The 21973-nt window shown below is 34.5% G+C and overlaps 1 protein-coding gene across 1 annotated transcript; it reads left to right on the forward strand.

The window, feature by feature from the left end:
- The first annotated feature begins 4068 nt into the window (after positions 1-4068).
- Positions 4069-20629, forward strand: LOC116176738 (muscle segmentation homeobox-like). The gene is made up of 2 exons (XM_031495497.1): positions 4069-4931; positions 19980-20629. The coding sequence occupies exons 1-2, from the start codon at positions 4559-4561 to the stop codon at positions 20423-20425; spliced, it is 819 nt and encodes a 272-aa protein (XP_031351357.1). The 5' UTR covers positions 4069-4558; the 3' UTR covers positions 20426-20629.
- Positions 20630-21973: the final 1344 nt, after the last annotated feature.

Below are 21973 nucleotides of genomic sequence, written 5' to 3' on the forward strand. Positions count from 1 at the left end.
ACAGCATGTGGCAGTGTGTTGTGTATTTATGACAAAAGTAGGAAATCTGTAATAAATTTTTTGAGCTGTTAAACGATTTTTGAGTCATATATTAACTTTAACGGATAAGGACTCAAAAATTCAGCATCATTTCAAAACAAATATTGGGTTTATCAAAAATTTCGAGGCTTATCTCAAATTGTTTTATATACGCCAGCTTGGCAAAACTTTTTACAAATTAAACTTTATAACAAAATAAAAATAAATGCATTCTTTCCCTTCTTTTTTTTTAAATCCACGTCATCCACTTCTCACCTCCTCCTCCCTCATTCAGCACCCCACTCCTACTTCTCCTTGTCATTTCCAACTCCAAAGCATGCGTTGTATGTCCTTTTCCTCCTCTCCGCATATTCTACATTTTCTTGCTTCTTGTCTCCATTTCTCTTTCTCTCTTTATTTCCACGTTTTAATCTGGCTATATTGTTCATCCTCAGCTTGTCCGCATCCATTTCTTTCGTAATACTTTCCTCTTAGTCTTTCTCACATTCCTTTTGCGTTCACCCTCGTTGTCATGCATTCTTTCACCAATTCGCTTTCTCGATCGCGGCTTTCCTTGAATCTTACCGCCCTGCACCCTGACGCTTTCCTTATCTTTTCCATTTTAATTTCTTCCTCTAATATACAATTTGATGTCCTTCCGTTTAACCAAAACCTCATTTGTAAGATCTCCCTTGACGTTCTCCCAGTTCCTCGCATTCGATCCACCTGCATACCCCTCTCACAATTGTATCAAACAGGTATACTTTCTTGTTTTAAAATCATTCTTCAACACCCTCTCTCCAATTCCCCACACCTGTCCATCGCCACCACCTCCTTTTTCCTTAATCCTCTTATCTGCCCATTTGCCCCACTGTTCCTTTCCATTTGGTACCCTAAATATTTAATTTATTTTACCTTTATCATTTTTCCCTCCATTTCCATTCTCCCTTTTCCTTCCACCATTCTTCCAAAATCTCATCATCTTCGGCTTTTCCACATTTAGCTCCATCCCTTTCCTTTCCCAATACATTTCCATTCTTCACATCACTTCTTTCATCTGTTTCACCTCTGTTTTCATAATCACTGCGTCGGCGTCGCCGGCCTATGCCAGGGTCCATATCTTTCTTATTCCCAGTTCCCACTACAATCCTCCACCTTGCCTCTGTCGGAATACTTTTTCCATGTCTCTCAAGTAGAAATAAAATAAGGTGGGCATTCCTGACTTAGTCCTTCACATGTCCAAAAACACTTCAGACTCCTTCCCTTCTAGTCTTGCCCTCAATCTTGTCTCTCCATATAGTTCCTTGATTCTATCGAATCCTTTAAGTTCTTGTCAATTTTCTCATCTTCCATCACCTTCCATATTTTTCCACTCTGTCAAAGGCTGCCTTTAAGTCCATGAATACCGTGAACACCTTTCTGTCCTTTTTCTAATTCCTTTTTCACCAAACTGTGTAATACGTAAATGCAGTCGATCGTTTCCCTCCCTTTTCGCCGTAGTCATTATAGCACTTCCCCTATAATTTCCCACACAATCTTTGCTCCCTTTTTCTAAGATCTGCATTATTACCCCCTCCTTCCATTCTTTCGGTAAACTCCCTCCTTTCTATACCTTGTTTACTAAATTTAAATTTCTCGTCCCTTTCTTGGCCCTCTTTGTGGCGCAAATCCAAGCCTCATTACCTTTCTGGTCTCTCCATGCCGTTTTCGTTTTCTTCAGTCAAGTTTTTAATTGCTGCTCCATCCCTCCCTTCTTATCTCATCTCTTCTCTTTCTACCTCCTGTAGTAACTAAATGTTGTGTCCATTCCCCTAATATTTGTCCATCTTTTCTCTTTACAATTTCTTCTGTACTTTTTTCTGTACTCTCACCTCCTTCTCCTCTTCTTTCTTTCTCCATTATTTCTCTGTACATATATATATATATATATATACATATATTTCTCTGTTATGTACACTATCCTATGAAAATAACTTTACCTCGAAAAGATACAACAGTTCTCCATTCACGTAAATACGTTTAAATACATACTTCAGACAATTTTGGCTTAATGTCTCTGGATTTTCTACATGGGATTTCCATATCTTTCGCAATGTAAGAACCTATCATTTCAACGACAAAATCAAATATTCTCTCATTCCCAGTGGTACCAACTACACGTCTAACACATTAAAGGCGCAATCAGTCAGCTACTTAAACTTAAATTTACGTCTTATGGCATCGAAATTGATTTCCCAATTCGCGAACACAGCGAGTTTGACAACTTGTCTTTGGCCAAAGTGTATGATAAATTCTTTGCTCTGAGTTATACTACACAATTTTCAATCAAAAAAAGAAATGGTTAGTGCCGGATTAGTTATGTTTGCGCCCCAGGCTCAATTATAAATGAAAAGTTTCTTGATAGAGCGTAAGCCAACTAGCAGAAACGTTTCGTCCGAAAACTATAGATACAGTATATCGGATTCACCATTTTCACCTTTCGACTACTTTTACCGCATTTTCCAACGAAGACCAACCCTAAATTAGTTATACCTGCACTACAACCATCATAACCCAACGCGAGAATTACAATTACTAGTGAAATAATAGAGGACGATAAATTAAATGAAAGTAGGTAATTATACTGCAGTCTCTTATTAAACACACAAATCAAAAGGGAAGTTAAACGCATGCAGCAGTACCTATACCTAGTGTCCAAAAATTTTGAAAATCACAGAACCAATTATTGTTGTAACATTTTTATCTTACCTAAAGGAATTTTGTAGTGACCCCTATTAACTAAATAATTGACGAGTTATCGGTTGGCATTAGACTATTGACACTAACACAACGTTGTAAATATCAAGTAAGTAGGTATAACGCGTATAAACTCAAATTAGGAATATTTTAATAATTAATTAAGAGCTTACAAAATATTTTTTAAAGCGTTCAGATTTTTCGTTTATGTTATTAAAATTGTTCTTGTCGTAAGACATTTCACTTTTGTACAACTTTGGACAGACGGTAAAATGATTAAAAAAACCTGTAATTTGAACAAATTTCAAAATGAATACGATCTGCTTTTTATTTATTATCTATTTTTTTCTATATGAAACTGTTTTCTATATCTAAATAGTTAAACTAATTTTATCGATTTTGGCACGTAAACAAGTTAGTTGAAATATTAGAACGTGAAATAGAGCAATGCCCGAATAAAATGTTATTTTAATAGCCATATAGCTAGTTAATTTTATTTGAACGTGTGGGCATCCAGGCATATTTCATCTCATTTCCTACATTTTGTTACATCCACGTGATTATGGTGACAATAAATAATTCTCTATTATAAACTCTCTGAAGCTGGAAGGTATAGCTAATGAAGGGTCGAATAACTTTTTCTTCCGCAAGGCATTAAGTTGGGAAATGACAATAAGGGCCATTGTTCGGATGTTTGAGGTAAATTAATATAATAGCGTCAACAGATGAATAATATGATCAGGTAACGAGAAGCAGCTTTCTATTTCCTGCTGTTTTTTATTGCCGTAAAACAATTGAAATGATTGGCAGTAACGAACTTAAATTCCCGCCTTTTAGGCGTTTGATATCTGTAATAGGATTGGTTGATATTTTAAAGAGGGGATAATAAAATCAATTTAATGCCATCGCTTGATCGCTGAAGTGTATCAAAGAAAAGGAGATATCAGGGGTTGCAAACGACCGAGAGAGAGAAAACCTGAGCTTTTTGTTATCCTGTTAACTATGCGTGACATACGTGTGTTTGTATGGTGTTTGTTTGCGAGCTTTTTGTGTTGTCACATTAAAACCTTTTTTTTAATGAATTCGGGTTTAATGTGATTAACTCTGTGGCCAGGTTTATTATTAGATAATTAATATGTGCGGGTCTGCGGCGGATATTGGAGGAATACCAAAATGCATATAAGTATAATTGCATCTGAAATGTGAATGGGAGAAACTGATGGTATAGGAGAAGGAAGACAAACGAGCTAATATGACACAAATAGGTGCCTAATCACTTAGTACGTCATGCAAACCGAATTTGAACATCAGTGGTGACAAACAGGCAATATTCTATTTTGATTAAAATGAGGGGGCGTTCCTTTGATATCAATCGACTCCGCCTGCAAAAGCACGAATACCTTACTTCATCCTGCTACTGTTCAGTCGACCACCACAACTGTTACCAACCGCACCACAAAAAAACAACAGTTTCCGGGGTGTTTTGTTCTCTCGACGTGACCGAGTTCGCAATTAGCGCTGCATATAAAACGCTAATCGACATTGAGAAAAATCGACCTATTTATAAGTAGCTTGAGTTTCCAATTCATGCCTTTAACTAGTTCGGCGTATAATAATGAAATTGAAGTGGGCTAATAAGCACTTAAACTTTTAAGTGCGTGTACTAAAATACGAAGTAGATCCATTATTGATTATACGTGCAAATCCCCATTTATTCAATTTACGATTATGAGCAAGGATTTATTATTCAATAGGTATGTACCCATATAATACAACGCATCATGGACGATTTTAAAGTTTAATAATGGCCAAATCGATTAAATCAGAGCCCGGTTACAAAACAAAAATATCGTTCAGCGTCGAATCACTTTTATCATCGAAAAAATACACGGACAACCTCGACGAAATTAATAGCGAGGAGGATGAGGATCACATCGACGTAGACGATCATTCGGAAGATGAAGGGAAAATTGAAGAAGAGGACGAAATAAAAGTAACCGATAATGATGGGGATGAGCTCGAGAGTAGGGAAAGTGGAAGTCCTGTATCACATTCGGTCATCATACCGCAACCGATCCATCCTTCCATTCCCCACGTGTTACCTACGACGGGACCGCAGCAATGGCCGTTCGCCTGGACGGGACTTGGACCCTTATTCCGCGCGCCTTCACCCCACGGTAAACCTTATTTCTATTTTATAGTTCGCTTTCAACCGTAAAAAAAAGGTATGACATACATAGAAACCGCTAACGAGATCAATGCTATTATACATTACAGGAAATCACAATCTCTGCAGGTATGGTAATTTGTCAAAAATATTCAAATTAAGATGTTAGAATTAATATATTATGGTTGGCGATCACATTTGCATTAACCAGGAAATTAATTTTTACATTCAAAAACACTTACCTGTCATCGTAGGTGTACAAAAAATTAAGCGTTATATATTCGCCCATATTAAAACCGCAATTATGCATATACATATGCAGGTCTTTTATATAACAATTATGAACAGATTTGAAAATACCCTGCGTACTGAAAACTGAACGAAACCCACTGGGCGTTTTAATTATTTTATGATGCGCTTTGATAGATACATATTGCAAATTTAACTCGCAATTATAAGGCATTTTCTATAACGCATTCTATAAGAAAGTCTAATTCAATTAATTCTCACAGAGAATCAATCATCTGACACGGTTACAATATGTAAATATATACGTTCTTAACTTGTATAATTGATCCATCTCACTAACAGAACCAAGTTAGTAAGTAATTCAATGAAAGTGCAGGTAATTGCCGATTCATATATCCCGCTGGTATTCGTATCTATATACCTAGCTTATTTTCTATTACGTTCATAAATGCCGAAACTTAGACCTAAAAATGGCTCTAGATGTAAATAATTATTTGTAATTGCAACTTCCTTTTCTATAACTATTCAATTCATTTATTGCATCTTAATAATTACATTGTAATTTTTTCACTCGTCTTAGGGTTACTTAGGTACTTACAAGGCGTATGTGTAATGTACCTATATAGCGATATTTACCAAGAAGTAGGTACACATTGGGATTGGCGTGTATTGTTTCTCCCATGTCTACTTTTAAAAGACAAAATCTCTTTTGAAAGGCGCCCGAATTGTATGCCCCAAAACAGCTTCTTAATTCAAACAAAGATATGGATGGCATATTAATTAATTTATATATTGCTGCTTTGACTTCGTTCGTGTGATGTATTCAACTGAAGAAAAATTGATATTGTCAATCGGTATAGTGCCGGTAACAGTTTAAGAAGCGTAAGAGACTTATTTTTTGTGAAGTATGTAGAAAGGGCCTATAAAATTAGGGGCCCCTCAGAAAGATCTTGTCTTTTAAAAGTAGACATAGACAAAAACAATACACGTAACTCCCTATGTCTACTTTTTAATAAATATCAGTGTATATAAAATAAACCAAACCATTAACCTATTAAAATATATTTAGGTAATATGTTTATTATAAATTTATTTTGAATAGTTTTCAGATCTCTTGGAAGCTTATTAAAGGAAATTTACACCGGTATGGTTTAATGATTTAGTACCTATAATAGCTATTCTTAACCTTAAAATTTACAAAATCCCTTTTGTGTCTGGTGTTATAACTATGAATATCACAATTCCTCACAAGGTTGTGCTTATTTAAGGGTCTACCTAATCAAGTTGCTGTGATCGGATTAATTTTTAGTTATATTACAGCAGTTAATTTCCCTGAAGGTATCTTAAAAAGGAAATTTGAATTTGAGCTGTGGTTTTTTTTCAAAAATTATTTAAATTCGTAAAAAATGTAAATTTTATTCAATCATAAATCCGATTCTATATACAGGGTGACAATTTGAAAACTTACCACCCCCCATATCTTAGTAAATAAACGAGATATTAAAAAAAATCAAAATCCGTTTCGGTAATTCGGAGGGGGAATCACAATGACATAGTTGGCGACGCACCCCCTCACACCCCCTGCGCCCTTGCCACCCCAACTTTTAAATCTTAAATAGTGACCCCCCATGTGTGATAAGTCGTTGGAAAGCTCTGAAAAAATGCTTTCCAACCATACCAAATAGCATTACATTTAGGTTAGTAATTATCGTGCAAATCAAAAAATAAACTAATATGATACATTTTCTAAAGTTGGCTTTCATTTCAATAAATGTTCAAAATGTTTTCCGTTATTGGGAAGACAGTATTACTATGCGATCAAAAATGAGTTGCCCTTTGAAATTTTTGTTTACATGGAAAATCGTATTTAACTTGAACTTCCAAAGCCGACTCGACAGCAACTCATTTTTGATCGCCAGTTATAATCTAATCTCAAACTCTTGGCGAACCTTTTCAAATGTTGGTTTTGCAATATTTCGACATTCTTGAATTATTCTCTGTCTTAGTTCGTCTATGTTCGCCGGTTGCGTTTTAAATACGACAGATTTCAAATGTATCATATTAGTTTATTTTTTGATTTTCACGATAATTACTAACCTAAATGTAATGCTGTTTGGTATGGTTGGAAAGCATTTTTTCAGAGCTTTCTAACGACGTATCACACATGGGGGGTCACTATTTAAGATTTAAAAGTTGGAGTGGCTGGGGCGCAGGGGGTTGGAGGGGGTGCGTCGCCAATTATGTCATTGTGATTCCCCCTCCGAATTACCGAAACGGATTTTGATTTTTTTAAATATCTCGTTTATTTAGTAAGATATGGGGGGTGGTAAGTTTTCAAATTGTCACCCTGTATAGTAGCTAGGGTAGTATTCAATTTTTACGAAATAATACAGATATCGGTATACTTATTGCATTATCTGAAATGTTAATTACATTTTCGTTAATCAGTAAAAAAAAACTTCAAAAACGAGTATATACACGGTGTCCATTTTATAGTGCCACTATGGGGATCTCACTTATCTTAAGAGATAGAAACTTGGTTAAATGGGGCAAAGTTGCCAATTTTCGTGCGGAATAAGAATCTGAAGAGAAATTTGAAATATCTTTAATAGTTTTGAAGACATCGCAAAAAAACGAAAATGTCTGATTTTCGTTTTTAATTTTTATATGATAATATATGATAAACTAATCGTAGTACCCATTTCTAATTAACACATTATTCGGACACTTTGTAATGGAGATTTCAAATATGACATCCTGTTTTTAATAACTTTCAAGATGACTGAGAAACACGTGGCAACTTTAGTTTTTCTAATGAGCGCCATTTTGAATTTTCACATTTCGAGATTACGTCTTTTTTTCTCTTTACAACGATATATCACACATAGTGGTACAGTATCACATTTCTCCTAAAAATACAATTTTTAATTTTTTGAGAAGAGTGCTTTGGAAAAACAAAACGTTCTTTTGTTGTGAACAAAAGGTTGACTTATTTCATGTATTGTCATTTCGGTTTATGCTAGTTGTATTGCGAAAATGCCTTTTTCAAAAAATTTACTACACTTCTCATCGAAATGCCCACATATGGCTGCTGCAACATACTTGCAGCGTTATCCAGAGCGGCAACAACCTAGTTTGAGGTATTTTTCTTTGCTGCATAAAAACTTGGGCGAATATGGTTCTTTTAAAAGATGTAGACAGCAATATGGTAATAGACCCAATGAATATGAGTAGGCAATTTTGCAAGCGGTAAAAATTTTACATAATTACAACTACTGATCCATTCATCATTTAATAATTGTTAATTAGGTGCAATCGTGCAATAAAACAATCCATCTGTCTCCTAAAAAGAAGTTGCAGCCCAGCTGAATTTACAAAACATTGCCAGCCGACCTTGATGAACTTCGTCATAGAATTGTGAGCACTCTCAGGCACGAGATTAGAAGAAGGGATGTGTCAAGAGCCATAGCAAGTCTTAGGAAGAGAGTGGCACTGTGCGCAGAATTAGGAGGTGGGCAATTTGAACACATGTTGTGATGTATTTTCTAATTTTAATTATAATTTTCTTGCAAAACGAAGGTTCAATTCTGTTCAGATGAAAATCGAATTTCTATTTCTCTGACAAAGCTGCAACCAGACAGATGGATCAAACTGTCAAACTTTTGTTTACAACAAAAGAACGTTTTGTTTTTCCAAAGCACTCTTCTCAAAAAATTAAAAATTGTATTTTTACGAAAAATGTGTTACTGAACCACCATGTGTGATATATCGTTGTAAAGAGAAAAAAAGACGTTATCCCAAAATGTCAAAATTCAATATGGCGCCCATAAGAAAAACTAAAGTTGCCACGTGTTTCTCCGTCATCTTGAAAGTTATTAAAAACAGAATGCCATATTTGAAATCTCCATTAAAAAGTGTCCGAATAATGTGTTAATTAGAAATGTCTACTACGATTAGTTTATCATAAAAAAATTAAAAACGAAAATCAGAAATTTTCGTTTTTTGCGATATCTTCAAAACTATTGAAGATATTTCAAATTTCTTTTCAGATTCTTACTCAGCACGGAAATTTGCAACTTTGCTCCCATGTAACCAACTTTCTATCTCTTAAGATAAGTGAGATCTCCATAGTGGCACTCGAAAAATGGACACCGTGTATAGTACCGATGCATGTAGCATGTTCCGTTGAAAACTATACAATTTAAAAGGGTTATGATTATTAATGAGTAATGACCTACCCTTATTTTAATTACTAAATTTGTCTTGAAATGCACTAAATCCCGCCTATATATTCAGGCTAATATAGCATTGCGCCTTCCACCATCCATGGGATCATTATTGCTTCGCGTCTTATCGTGGAAATACCCAATCACATTTTATAACATGGTATAATTCTTACCTACATTTTATTTAGTTTTGAAGCACTTTTATACCTAAGTATACGCATATACCTACCCAATACAAAGAGTTTCAGATCATCAGCGACAATAGATCGTTATTTATATAAAAAAAATTGAAATCAGCGACAATATCGACCATTGATCGCTTTAATCTGTGAGCAATTCAGTTTTGTTGAACCTCTGTGAAACAAAAAAAAGTACCTGCACTTATGGTGCAGGAGTTCAGAAGGTGTAGTTGTGGGTGAAAAATAGGAAATCCCGGCAAACCGCCGTCTATGGGAAGAGAAAGAGGAGTAGGATATAGTAGTCGAAGTAAAATGTTTAAAAACACTTTTTATTCAATGGTTTAGTGGAGAGCAGACCTAAATAAAAAAGGAACCTTAATTATTACTTTCAAATGTAGGGCCAGTTGAACATCACCATATATATACATCTGCAACTTCGTGCTATTTACCCAAAAGGGCGAAATTTCAATAGATAGGATTTGCGTTGATCAAGGTTTTGTCAAGACGAGATACTACCAAAACTAAAACCTTTTTGTAGATCGCAGGTTTCCACGAGGGATGAAAGCTCGAGATCCGGTGTATACAGGCTGTTTCACGCAAACAGTTATTCCTAAAAGTATTCCCATTAACAATTTAACTCTGAAAATTTGCACATCAACATAGAGTTTTTCATGATCTATCGAAAGAAAATGTTATCATGAGCGTTTCACGATGCGGATAGCAACTTTCTTATAACACCCTGTATTTTATTCCATTTTCGAAATCTACATGGAAGTCTACGTCGTTTAATACCACATTATCCTATACCCAGTATCAAAGGTTTTAAGTTATTCAAGATTTCAAAATTTTTAAGGTTTGACTGCTTTTCTCTAGGGCTCTGTACCTATGACTTGGTTAACTTGAATTTCAAAAAGTCTTTCAAAATCAACAATACTGACCCTGCGATGCTGCATGAGAATGGTTTAAATTTTGATCGACCTTCTACAGGGTGTACTAATGGTCGATTTTAATAACTTAAAACCTTAAAAAGTTGATTTTTTCAAATACAGCATGTCTTATTTTTTTGCACTTTTAAATGTCGACAAAAATTTTACATACCTTCCCTATACCTATCTATTATGTTTCTCTTTAAAATTTTCTAAAATTGTGACCGTTAAGTAGAATTTTCTTAGGACAATAAATAAATGCGTTAGTAGATTCCATTGTACCATTCTTGGGAAAACTACTGGTTTCAACTTGACGGAGCCCCGGCTCATTTCTACTCATAATGCTTATACGTCTTTAAACATTTTTGAAGACAGGTGGATTAGGTCTACAGATCCGCGGAATTGGTCTTCTAGATCTCCAGATAATAAAATAAATAATTAACAAAAAAAATATTAAGCCATGCCTATGTTCAAGATTTGGTTGCTAAATTCGAAGAAACGGGATCTGTTATCAATAAAAAAAAGAAAACAACCAAGATTGCCAGGGTCGTAGCTAGAACGAAAATTGTAAGGGTGCAAACGAAATGTTGGAGGGTGCACTTATTGTTTACAAAAATGAAGTCTCGAGAGAATTGTTTGTCAAAAAAGCAAAAAATAAAAAACTAATTTTATCCGGTCCATAACTTCAGATTTCAGATACGTCTGAATCTGAGTTATTTAAACTTGTTACTTTTGAATCAAATTGCATAATTCTAATAACCATTATTGTACTCATACTACAAAATGTAGTAGGTATGTAGGTATTATAATTATCAAGAATAGTCATTTTTATTCAATTTTATTGTAATAATTATGAACAACAATAATATTGTATGTTTGTGATAATTAATTTACAATATAATATAATTTATAATATAATAATTGTACATTTTTATTTTACGATTCAGATCGTGATCGGTCAGAGGGTGCCACTTAATATCCAGAGGGTGCCAGGCACCCTCTGGCTACCCCCTGGCTACGGCAGCTCAGGTTGAAGTTCTTGGCCAATTTGCCATAAATCCATCAATGTCAACATTTAGTTTTTGTTTTTTGTTAATTATTGCATTTTTGTTAAATTGTCTTAATGAATACTGACTTTATTGGTCCACTGGAAAGCATTTTTCAGTAGCTTTCCAACAATGTGTCACAATTATGGGGTTGTCACTTAGGATTTTTGAAAAGGGGGGGGGGGTTAAGGGGGTTAAGGGGGGGATTGTCACTCATAACGTCATTCTGGCTCCCCCTCGATACCTCCGAAACGATTTTGCGCGATTTTCAATATCTTCTTTAGTTTGGCCGACTGCAAGTTTTAAAATTGACACCCCGTATATGATTTATTTCTTTTATTTTGGTATTCGTTTGTTTACATTTCAATTTGTTAACTAAGTTCCAGCTAGTTTTGTTCATTAGAAAAATTGTTAACTAAATTATTTTCGTAGTGATTTTTCTTTTCCAATATTATCTGGTGTTTTATTTCTCTTTATAGGGTTTGATATCATTTAATAAGATTTTCATTGTATATTCTTTTACGCAACCAATTTAAATTCTATGTATCAAATTTCATTTAAATGCTTTCGTAAAAAAAGAGGATTTGCACTGCGCATGCGTAAAACCAAATTTGGTGTTATATTTGCTTTTATTACAAGTGCCTACGTATCAAGTTTAATTTAAACTCGAATTTAAATACCTTCATAAATATAAAAAGTTTACAATTCGGTTCATAAATAGTCAACATGCGAAAAGGGCACTGTTAATTTTGAATGGATTGCGTATTATATGACTAGAGCAATGCCCATATCGAATTTAATGCAATTCGATTCATAACTAACAGAGATGTCGCCTACCTTATTTTTTTACCTACATTGCCAATTCACGAACTCCGATCTACAAATTTGATGAATACAATCCACCTACAAAATTTCACCCTAATCGGTCTATTCGCTATCGAGATATCGTGCTAACGGACGGACGGACAGATACCGCAAAATTACAAAACTCGCTAGGACCTTGTTAATACATAAATATTCCAAAAGGTCGTTTTTAACCAAATAAAAAAAATTAAATCAGAAAATATGAAACAATATTTCTTAGGATTGCATACGATCGAAGAAAAAAAACTGACCTTCAAGTTTTCAAGATATGCAATAAAGTAACCTTTTTTGAAATATTAGAGCCCCCTGTATATTTTTGTGCACAACCACCAGTAGCTAAATTGAAATTAAAAGAACTACTGTCATTTAGAGTTTTTGACTTTGACAAAGACTATTTTCTAAAGTTGGCTTTTATTTCAATAAATGTTCAAAATGGTTTCCGTTATTGGTAAGACAGTAGTATAATCTATTCTCAAACTCTTGTCGACCCTTTTCAAATGTTGGTTTTACAATATTACAATGTCTTAGTTCGTCTATGTTGGCCGGTTGCGTTTTATACCTACGACATATTTCAAATGTATCATATTAGTTTATTTTTTTGATTTGCACGATAATTACTAATCTAAATGTAATGCTATTTGGTATGGTTGGAAAGCATTTTTTCAGAGCTTTCCAACGACGTATCATACATGGGGAGTCACTATTTAAGATTTAAAAGTTGGGGTGGCTGGGGCGCAGGGGGTTGGAGGGGGTGCGTCGCCAACTATGTCATTGTGATTCCCCCTCCGAATTACCGAAACGGATTTTGATTTTTTTAAATATCTCGTTTATTTACTAAGACATGGGGGGGGGGGGGGGTAAGTTTTGAAATTGCCACCCTGTATATACAATCGACTCGGCCTATCCTTTCAAATGTAAATAGCAGAACTTTGTACCTGTCGACTAAAAATATTTTGTGTAGATTCTGATTTCTGCTAAGTTTGTGGTGACATGTCCGGTAGTTTTTGTAAGTAAAAAATTAATCCTCAAACGAAAAACATTTTTGGCAAGTCCACCAAAGCTATCCTGTGACATTTTACAAACGACTTCAGCGGCAAGCAATAGACCAATATTAACTTCGAACAGAAAAACGGTATACGAGGATATAGAAATACATAAACCAGAAATTGAATACCCCTTACACATATCTTTGTACGCGCCTAATTACTTCAACCATAAAATAAATCACATACACTGATAAACATCTCACATTCATTTACGAAAAAAACTGTTAAAGGTATACAATCTAAGAACAATACGTAACTCTAGTACTAATTACGCTAATTTAAATTCCAAAAAAAAACCTTATGTGTACTCGTATGGAATATTTATAAATCCCATTAGTTAATGTTACACAACGTAAACCTGGTATTTTGCCTAAAATTGTAAGGAACGATTCAGATAGGAATATGATACACAATTATTATGCAAACTGCAAAGCAAATTTCACTTAATTTTTATTCCAAACAGTAGCCACCGACAATACATATTCATAAATAAAGTGCTTAGAGAAATTCATTACTTATGTAGTGTTGGGTGTTTACATTTCAAACTCGATTTCAAATTAAAAATCATTCTGCAATGAAATCAGGATGTGATATACATTTACATTCAGGTACAACAAAAGAGCATATAAATAATAGTGTAATATGGTGGATAGGGATCATATTGTTAATACTAAAATATTTCTCTATTTAAAAATGTTTAATCGTCGGGGGCAAAGCATATTCGAAGAAATTAAGGAAATGCTATGGTAACGCACTCATGAAAGAATCATTTCCATAATATTTTTTTTAAAGAAAATTTGCTAATTTCCGTTTATAAATTTTTAATTTATATAACTATAACATTTTCCACCCACCTTTACATACCCCCACCCCTTCGGAAATATTCACCTTAAAAGACCATCCTCGTAATATTCGTTCCCAACATGAAAGCTCTTGTCCAAGGAAAATTCACCTGGGGATTATACCACCTGCAATCGAGGGGTTGAATTATGTCATTTAATGTTAGAAGTGAAGGTTCCACTTTTTCCAATAATAGCTAATGAGTTTTATATGAGGATATAAATGACGAATGGTGGACGGTGCTCGTTTTGAATTGGGAGCCCCGTATGATGGTACATAATTGCTGACAATTATGTTATGGATTACATAATTAAATTCCGAATGAATATTCCGCATTCACAAAGGCTTTAGCAACCACACTATTTCACGTGAAAGTAGAGAAATTAACTACTGTGAAATTATGGTCCGCGTTTTTGTATAGCGTTTCAACTATGTGGACCTATAAAACTGCTGTGTCGGCATTTTAAGCATGCGACATTTTAGTCACAGTCTACAAAATAGGCATCGGCGTTTCAATTTCACAAAAAGCCCGCGCATTTTTCGCTGAAATTGCAATTTTCCGCACTTTGAGCGGGTAGTATGCGTCAATTCTGTATATACTTGGTTTTCGACGCGTTTTATGGGTGATTGATTGATAGAAAGCCTTTGAATAGTAGTGGGAATCTTATTCAATATTCGAACGCTTTCTTACACAATAGTATCTAAGATACCCAAATCAAATCAAAGATATATGTACACATTTCCGTGTCTATTTGCGGTTTAATTGACCAGACTTGAAAGTAACGTTGAAATTGAGACATAACATTTTTATGTCCACACTTGTATACCTAGCCAACAAGTGGTTTGAAAGTACAATTAAATTTACTGTAATTGATTGATAGTTATGTATTGCCAGCTGTGCAACTTTCTCATAAGGATCAACTATTGTTACTTTCATTTTTACGAATAGCACCACCACCAACCGCATGGTTTTCAATTCCAATATATTCACGATTTCAAGTTCTAAACCCTTTTCAGTTTTTAATGATAACAATTTAGATGTCAGTGTAATTATCATTAACAACTACTTAGGTATCAATTATTAAACTATTTTACTATTGAAATAGGGCTCATTATTCTGTATTAGTTGTCATTGCCTTATTTTCTAAAGCTTGATACTTGTAATCAGTTCCATTGCCATTAATATAATTTTCCAATTAGTACCCTTGTCATTAATTACCATTACATTAATTTGCAATTAGCAATAAATAGTGTTTACTTTAAGTTGATTTAGAGTGTATACGCGATCAAAAATGAGTTGCTGTCGAGTCACCTTTGGAATTTTTGTTTACATGGTAAATCGTATATGATTAGGTATATGATCTATCGATATCTACATCCAAATTGGTAATTTAGTTCTGACCATCATCTGTGTACAATTTTTTGCACCTTCAAGGGTCATCAAGCCTTGCTATTAGTGGCCTCATTTTTATTGTATTCTCACTTATTAACTACAGCTAAACGTGTACCAACAAATACCTATTTGGTCAAAATAATTTTCTGGGAAATATTTATGTGGTTTAATGTACTAGTATATATTCCTTATTCGCACTATAGATTCACACCTAATGACAGTAGACATCTAAAATGTCATAACATTTTTTGGACTTACCGAATCAGAACGGCTATTTTTGGGAGTAGAAGTCGTTCATTTGTTCCCAAGAGAGCGATGAACGTCCTGTTAAGGTTTTTTTGTGTTTCTATAAGTACAATATGAAATTATATGGAAAAGTGTTTCTGTTGTAAATAACAACATTTTTTGTATTTTAATGAAAGTAGTTTTTTATATACAGGGTCGCTGATAAGTCTGGAAACAGTCGATTATCGGGGAAAATATACACTATCAAAAAAGTTTTATACAAAAAAATTGAGGTAGTAATTTTAATTATAAAAGCGTGGTACACTAATATTGCATTATTTTAAATGGAACACCCGTAGGTATATATTATGCGCGTTAGTAGACGCACCGGAAGCAACATCCGAAGCATCTGAAGACCCGTGCATTTCTAGGTTATTGCGTTTTCGTTTAGTCCGAATTCTATTATCTGATTTTCCGTTTCGTTTGCATGCAAGTCTTTTAAAGCGATTGTTTGAATAGAATTTCCTGACGTTAAATTGGTCCCAACTTTACCTGCCCAACACACACAGTAGGTCCCAGAATATGAATATCTGCTCCATGAAGCATGTCTATGCTATTGGGTTTAAAAAAGCTTTGGGGTCTGCCAATTTCAAGTGACTTGGATTTCTTAATTTTGAAACGTCAATATTCACTGTTGGTAAATTATTCGATATGGAATTTAATAAAAAATGATAACTTTATTGGAAGGATGGATTGAATGGTCAGCTAGCATTTGGAAGTTGTTAGAGCACATAACACTTCTCGTATTTTAATGAAAGTAGTAGTACCTAGTAGTAATTATACATATGATAACTACAAATTTAATAAAACGAGGACAAGCATGGTACCTTCACCTTCTCTCGAATTAATTATAATATCAACAAACCATAGAAACGTTAACAATATTAACATGCATTAACAATAATGGTGGGGGTGTATAGTTTATACGATCATTATCATTAGTTCACTATCAAAAATCAAAATAAACCTGATGCTTGTCTACAATCGTATGGATTACTATGAAAAACATACGATTATAGACGGGCATCAGATGTTCTGTTACCGGCATTCTTTCCTCTCAATGAAATGGTATAGTGTATAGTTATAACTCCCTCTCGGCCTTTTTTATTCTGTGTTATTTTACGTACGCAAAGTCCGAAGCTTAGGAATGGGATTTAATTCAGATCAACCTGAACCATGATGTATAATTTATTATATCACCATGGCCTGAACATTACAGGAAAAGAACTTTTATTATGACAGCGAACCAGTATATTTCTGTCTTCAAAATAAGATTCTGGTCTACCTCCTCATTAGGGAAAATAGTGCTCCGAATTTAATTTCCGAATGATAGTTTTAGAACATAAAACATGACAAAGAGTAAAATAATCAAATCTTACCACTGTTTTCTTTGGATACTATATGGTTTAGGTAGGTACCATATATCGCCAAAAAACCGAAATCGATTTTTTCCTTAAAAAGTTTAACGTAGGTACCTATCATTATTATAAAAGACAATAAGGTAAAAATTCCAAAGGGAAACGTTTTTTACATTCTACCATTATTAAAAGAGCTTTTATGCCCGATTTCAGAAACCATGACTTAATCAAGATAAAGATATGTAGAAGTTTTTTCTTTTCCACGTTTTTTCTATCCTTTGTACTAATGAAGCTATCGTCTTTTGAATATTTCTCAATTCCCAATTCTGTGCATGAGTGTTTACGACAAATAATCCCCCCTGCATACATAATTTACACCGGGGGGAATGGATTGAACGCTACTTCATTTCGGGACGTTCGGTAAATGAAATATTATTTCTCTCATATCTCGGTAACCGAAAATGTATAACGTATAAGTTTCCATACTGATGTGAATAAATTTCTCAAAATTAGTAAATATGAGTTACTCAATGGGATCCTTCCAACTAAAGTATTTTCAATTTTATAGGTATAGGTACGACCAATATTAGTTTACATTTTGTTCTTTTAAACGGGGTGCCCATACTTGTGCTTTTAACCGATTTTTAAATGAGTTAGTTTTAAGCGGATTTTCCAAAGGGAAAATGAACGCTATTGTTCGCACTTTGTCCGTCTGTCCGTCTGTACCACTACTAGTCTGCCAGTTTAAGCTTTTTCGTTGTGGTTTCTTCCTTATACGGTGTAGTACGGCCCAGAGACCAGAACTACAAAAGTATATATTTGGATTGGTCTTCGTCTTTTCACCGTTTATCTTAAATGAACTGTTTTTGTAGAAAGTGGAACGAAACGAAAATTATGCAGCCATTGTCACATCTTTAATTATTAGTAGGCTTTAAGAAAACTATCATGAAACAATTGCTATTGTGTCAAAAATAAAAATAGAAATAAATGTGACATTTAGCACAGTGGTGAAATTTATTTATGTTTTCGTGGATTATTACAGAATAGCATATGTTTCTTGATGGTTTGGTTAAATCAAAGCCATCAACTCATAATTAAACATACCACACTATTGCTGCATAAACGCAATAAATAAAACCGCTTATGTGCTCGCAGTTTCAAAACTGTGAAATTTAGTGACAATTTCTTAACGTCCTGTACAAATTTTTTTGACAGTTTTTAAAACTTAGATAAGGCCAATGCTTTATTTAAGCATAGAATGAATCTCAAATAATTCAAAAACCGTTTTTGATGTAGGCTTATGGTCTTTTACATTACGGCATTACATTTGAAAAAAAACTGAACCGATATAGACAACAAGTGACAAGGTCACTTCCGGTTGACATGTATTGATCAAAATTTAATCAGTTAGTCCCTTGATCATTGTCTACGCATTACTAAAAACAATATTGGAAAATTCGAAATCATTCACGAGTAGTCATGTACACAGACCGACGGACGGACAGAAGGTCCAAAATCATAAACTCGCTTTTTGTCGCTCGTCAATGAAAAAGTGTGAATTATTTTTTGGAAGTCATGCCAAAATCAAGATGTTTTAGCTGAAATGAGCTCAATGACTCAACAGTTCAAAAATCTATTCACATTAGTTTGGTATATAACATTCGACGTTGGACACCCTGTAGATACGTTGAAATGGTATAACAAGTATGGTATTAAGGAGGGTACTAACGAGAAATTTGGGTTAGAAAGTATGTAAGTAGGATGTAAATGCACAACACAGTATAATAAGATACGAAGAATCGCATACGCCATACGGTTTTCAGTAGGGGAATTTTTTGACAGTTCGTTTTCGGAAACGCGACTTTTAATCCGACTCATATTCAATCGCATCTCATATAAATCGATTGGCGAAGGTTTGGCATCGCTGTCCCTTTTCGTTATTTAATCCGTTAGTATCAGAAAATTGTAATGGTTGATGGGCGAGGAGTGGTTTTCACTTCAGATTCATACACCCCAACTTGATTTTGAATGTCCCGCACTTACTCAACATTTCCATCTTTTATTGTGAACCTGTAATTAAGATGCCATACCCTTGAAGACAGGTCGTAGAAGATGAAAAACGCTTATCTCCACATCACCTTGTAATTTTGCATTTTTTCACAATTGAAGTCAAGCCATCATTGCCATAAGAAGACCATGTATTACCATAAATATAGCGATAGTGTAAATAATGATATATTTATTGAGAATGCATTGCCACATTTTATAAGATTCAGGTTATGATTGACAGTTGAAATTGTTGCTCAGTCAGTTTTTACAATTTCACGGTTATTATTTCCGTCTATGTTGATCTTGTCATTCAGTGAACGCGCGTAATTATCATCTAATCAATTCCAAAGATGTATCGAAAGCTGGTGGGGGTTCAATTAAAATCAAGTAGGTCGTAAATATTTGGTCGGCTATCGAAATAGTGAATGTATTAATTAATGGAGAACTTTTAACGATCCAATTTCAAATTTAGGTTGTGTTAATTAATTTCGTACAGGTTGAAATAATTGATGAGTTCGCGCTATCTATGTATGTCATAATCCTCATTTATGAGCTTATTTATCGATTTGTATCGTTACTAAAACCGGTTCCTTCCAGCCAGCATATCAAACGCGAATGCAAATCCGGGAGGGCCTCCGGTTGTAAGATGTGCGCTCCGGAAACACAAACCGAATCGGAAACCACGCACTCCATTTACAACGCAACAACTTATGGCTCTAGAGAAGAAGTTTAGGGACAAGCAGTATCTCAGCATAGCTGAAAGGGCCGAATTTTCCAGCTCGTTGCGACTCACCGAGACGCAGGTGAAAATATGGTTCCAAAATCGTCGCGCCAAAGCGAAACGTCTACAGGAAGCGGAATTGGAAAAACTTCGGCTGGCGGCTCGACCGTTACTGCCACCGACGTTCGGCATATTCCACGGAAACCCAAATCACGGCATGTCGCCATTTTTAGCGGCAATGGTCCAGCGACCGCCGCACTTTTTAAGCTTTCCCGCATCCTTAGAGTCCATGATGCCTACGATACCTCAATCTATACCTTAAGGTTCCTTTTGTAAATGCCCGTATATGTATTTAATGTAAAATAATATTGTATAAATGATGAATGAATTATAAAGTTGTATACTGCTGTAGCGCAAGAAAACTAAGACTGATGTATATAATAGTAATTGAATATAAATAAATTGTATAATTGTGTATAAACATTTAAAGGAATAAATGAAAGTCAGAACCTTTCATATTACACTATCTACCATTTCTAGTTTCTGGGGCCATCGATTTGAATGTGTGGAAATTTACTTTCCTTTGCCGGTTAAAACAATGTTGACAATATTTGTTGATTAAAGACATTTTCAGAAAAATGGATACTTTAGGTAGTTTTTCCTTGAAAATATATATTTGCTTGCTTTGGAATACGCGACTTCAGTAATGGTAAGAATGGATGAACATATAAAAGAATTACTGCTCCGCTATAATGGAATAAATGAATATACTAATGCCTTATACTAAAAACTGTTTCATGATTTTTAAAGAAAACTGCTGTCGGAAAATTGGCTAATTTTTGTCTTGCAAATTTACTACGCGTTATGGTAATTTTAAAACCAAGCGATTACCTGATTATATGGGGGCACTCCTATAAACGAGAATAGCTTTCTCTTCTACCAAGCATATTAGGATTACTGTGGCGCAGGTAAGTCCTTATGAGTAAAGGTTGCCTACCTATTAAGACGATTAAGAGATTATTTATATTATTATTTGGAGATAAAACACTAAAAAAATGTCTCAAAATCTACTCGTTGGTGTTGCCGCGTAACACAACTGTAAATGATGAGTAGGTAACGAGCAAATATAGACCATAGCAGCTCTCGATTAGCGAAAACCCGAAGTCTCTAGGTGGCACAGGAGCCGAGATCTTGATGGAACAGATAGACAAACAGACAGACGACGGTGTTACACTAAGGGCCGGTATTTCCATCTCGGGATAAAGTCAAGTATAAGATATCTTCCAGGTAAACCGACAGTTAGCGTCGCTTCGGGTATTTCGAACCTCGTTTAAATATTATCGGCAGGATAAGCTCTAGATAAAGTTATTGGGTAGATTTTCTGCAGTTATCAATATAACCCCTAGATATTGCGTAAAATTACTAGTAGACTGGTGACGTTTTAAAAATTTGCGAAATTACCAACCGTACCTATACTAAATAGGAAGAAAGAAATTGAAGTATGCAAGTAGAAGTACTCAAATACATACTATGTTTTCTTGAAGGATATAGGTAACCTATTTTAAATTCCAAATGGATCAAGATTTTCTTGACTTATTCGAATCCGATGACGAAGAATTATTTGAGGTGATCTTTGCATACGATTAGCTTCGGCTGTACGATTATTAATTCCAGACTTTGCATTACATTGTTGGGCAATATGAGCCCAGCAATTATTTTTTTCTGCCCGAGTAACACCCATCACTGCGTTTATTTTCCAGGACGTCCTTGTACTCGATAACCAAATCCACAAGCACACGATTTTCAGATGTGCTGAAATTAGCAGTTCTTTTCTTTCTACGAGGTGCATTTACATCACGATTTTGGTTCA

Source organism: Photinus pyralis, unplaced genomic scaffold (assembly GCF_008802855.1).
Source record: "Photinus pyralis isolate 1611_PpyrPB1 unplaced genomic scaffold, Ppyr1.3 Ppyr1.4_LG7, whole genome shotgun sequence".
Classification (NCBI taxonomy): Eukaryota; Metazoa; Arthropoda; class Insecta; order Coleoptera; family Lampyridae; genus Photinus; species Photinus pyralis.

What these genes read in the sequence shown, in the direction of transcription:
- LOC116176738 (XM_031495497.1), top strand. Translation starts at nt 4,559, where the DNA reads ATGGCCAAATCGATTAAATCAGAGCCCGGTTACAAAACAAAAATATCG. An exon ending in CCGCGCGCCTTCACCCCACG is followed by an intron (nt 4,932 to 19,979) that starts GTAAACCTTATT and finishes GGTTCCTTCCAG; the next exon opens with CCAGCATATCAAACGCGAAT.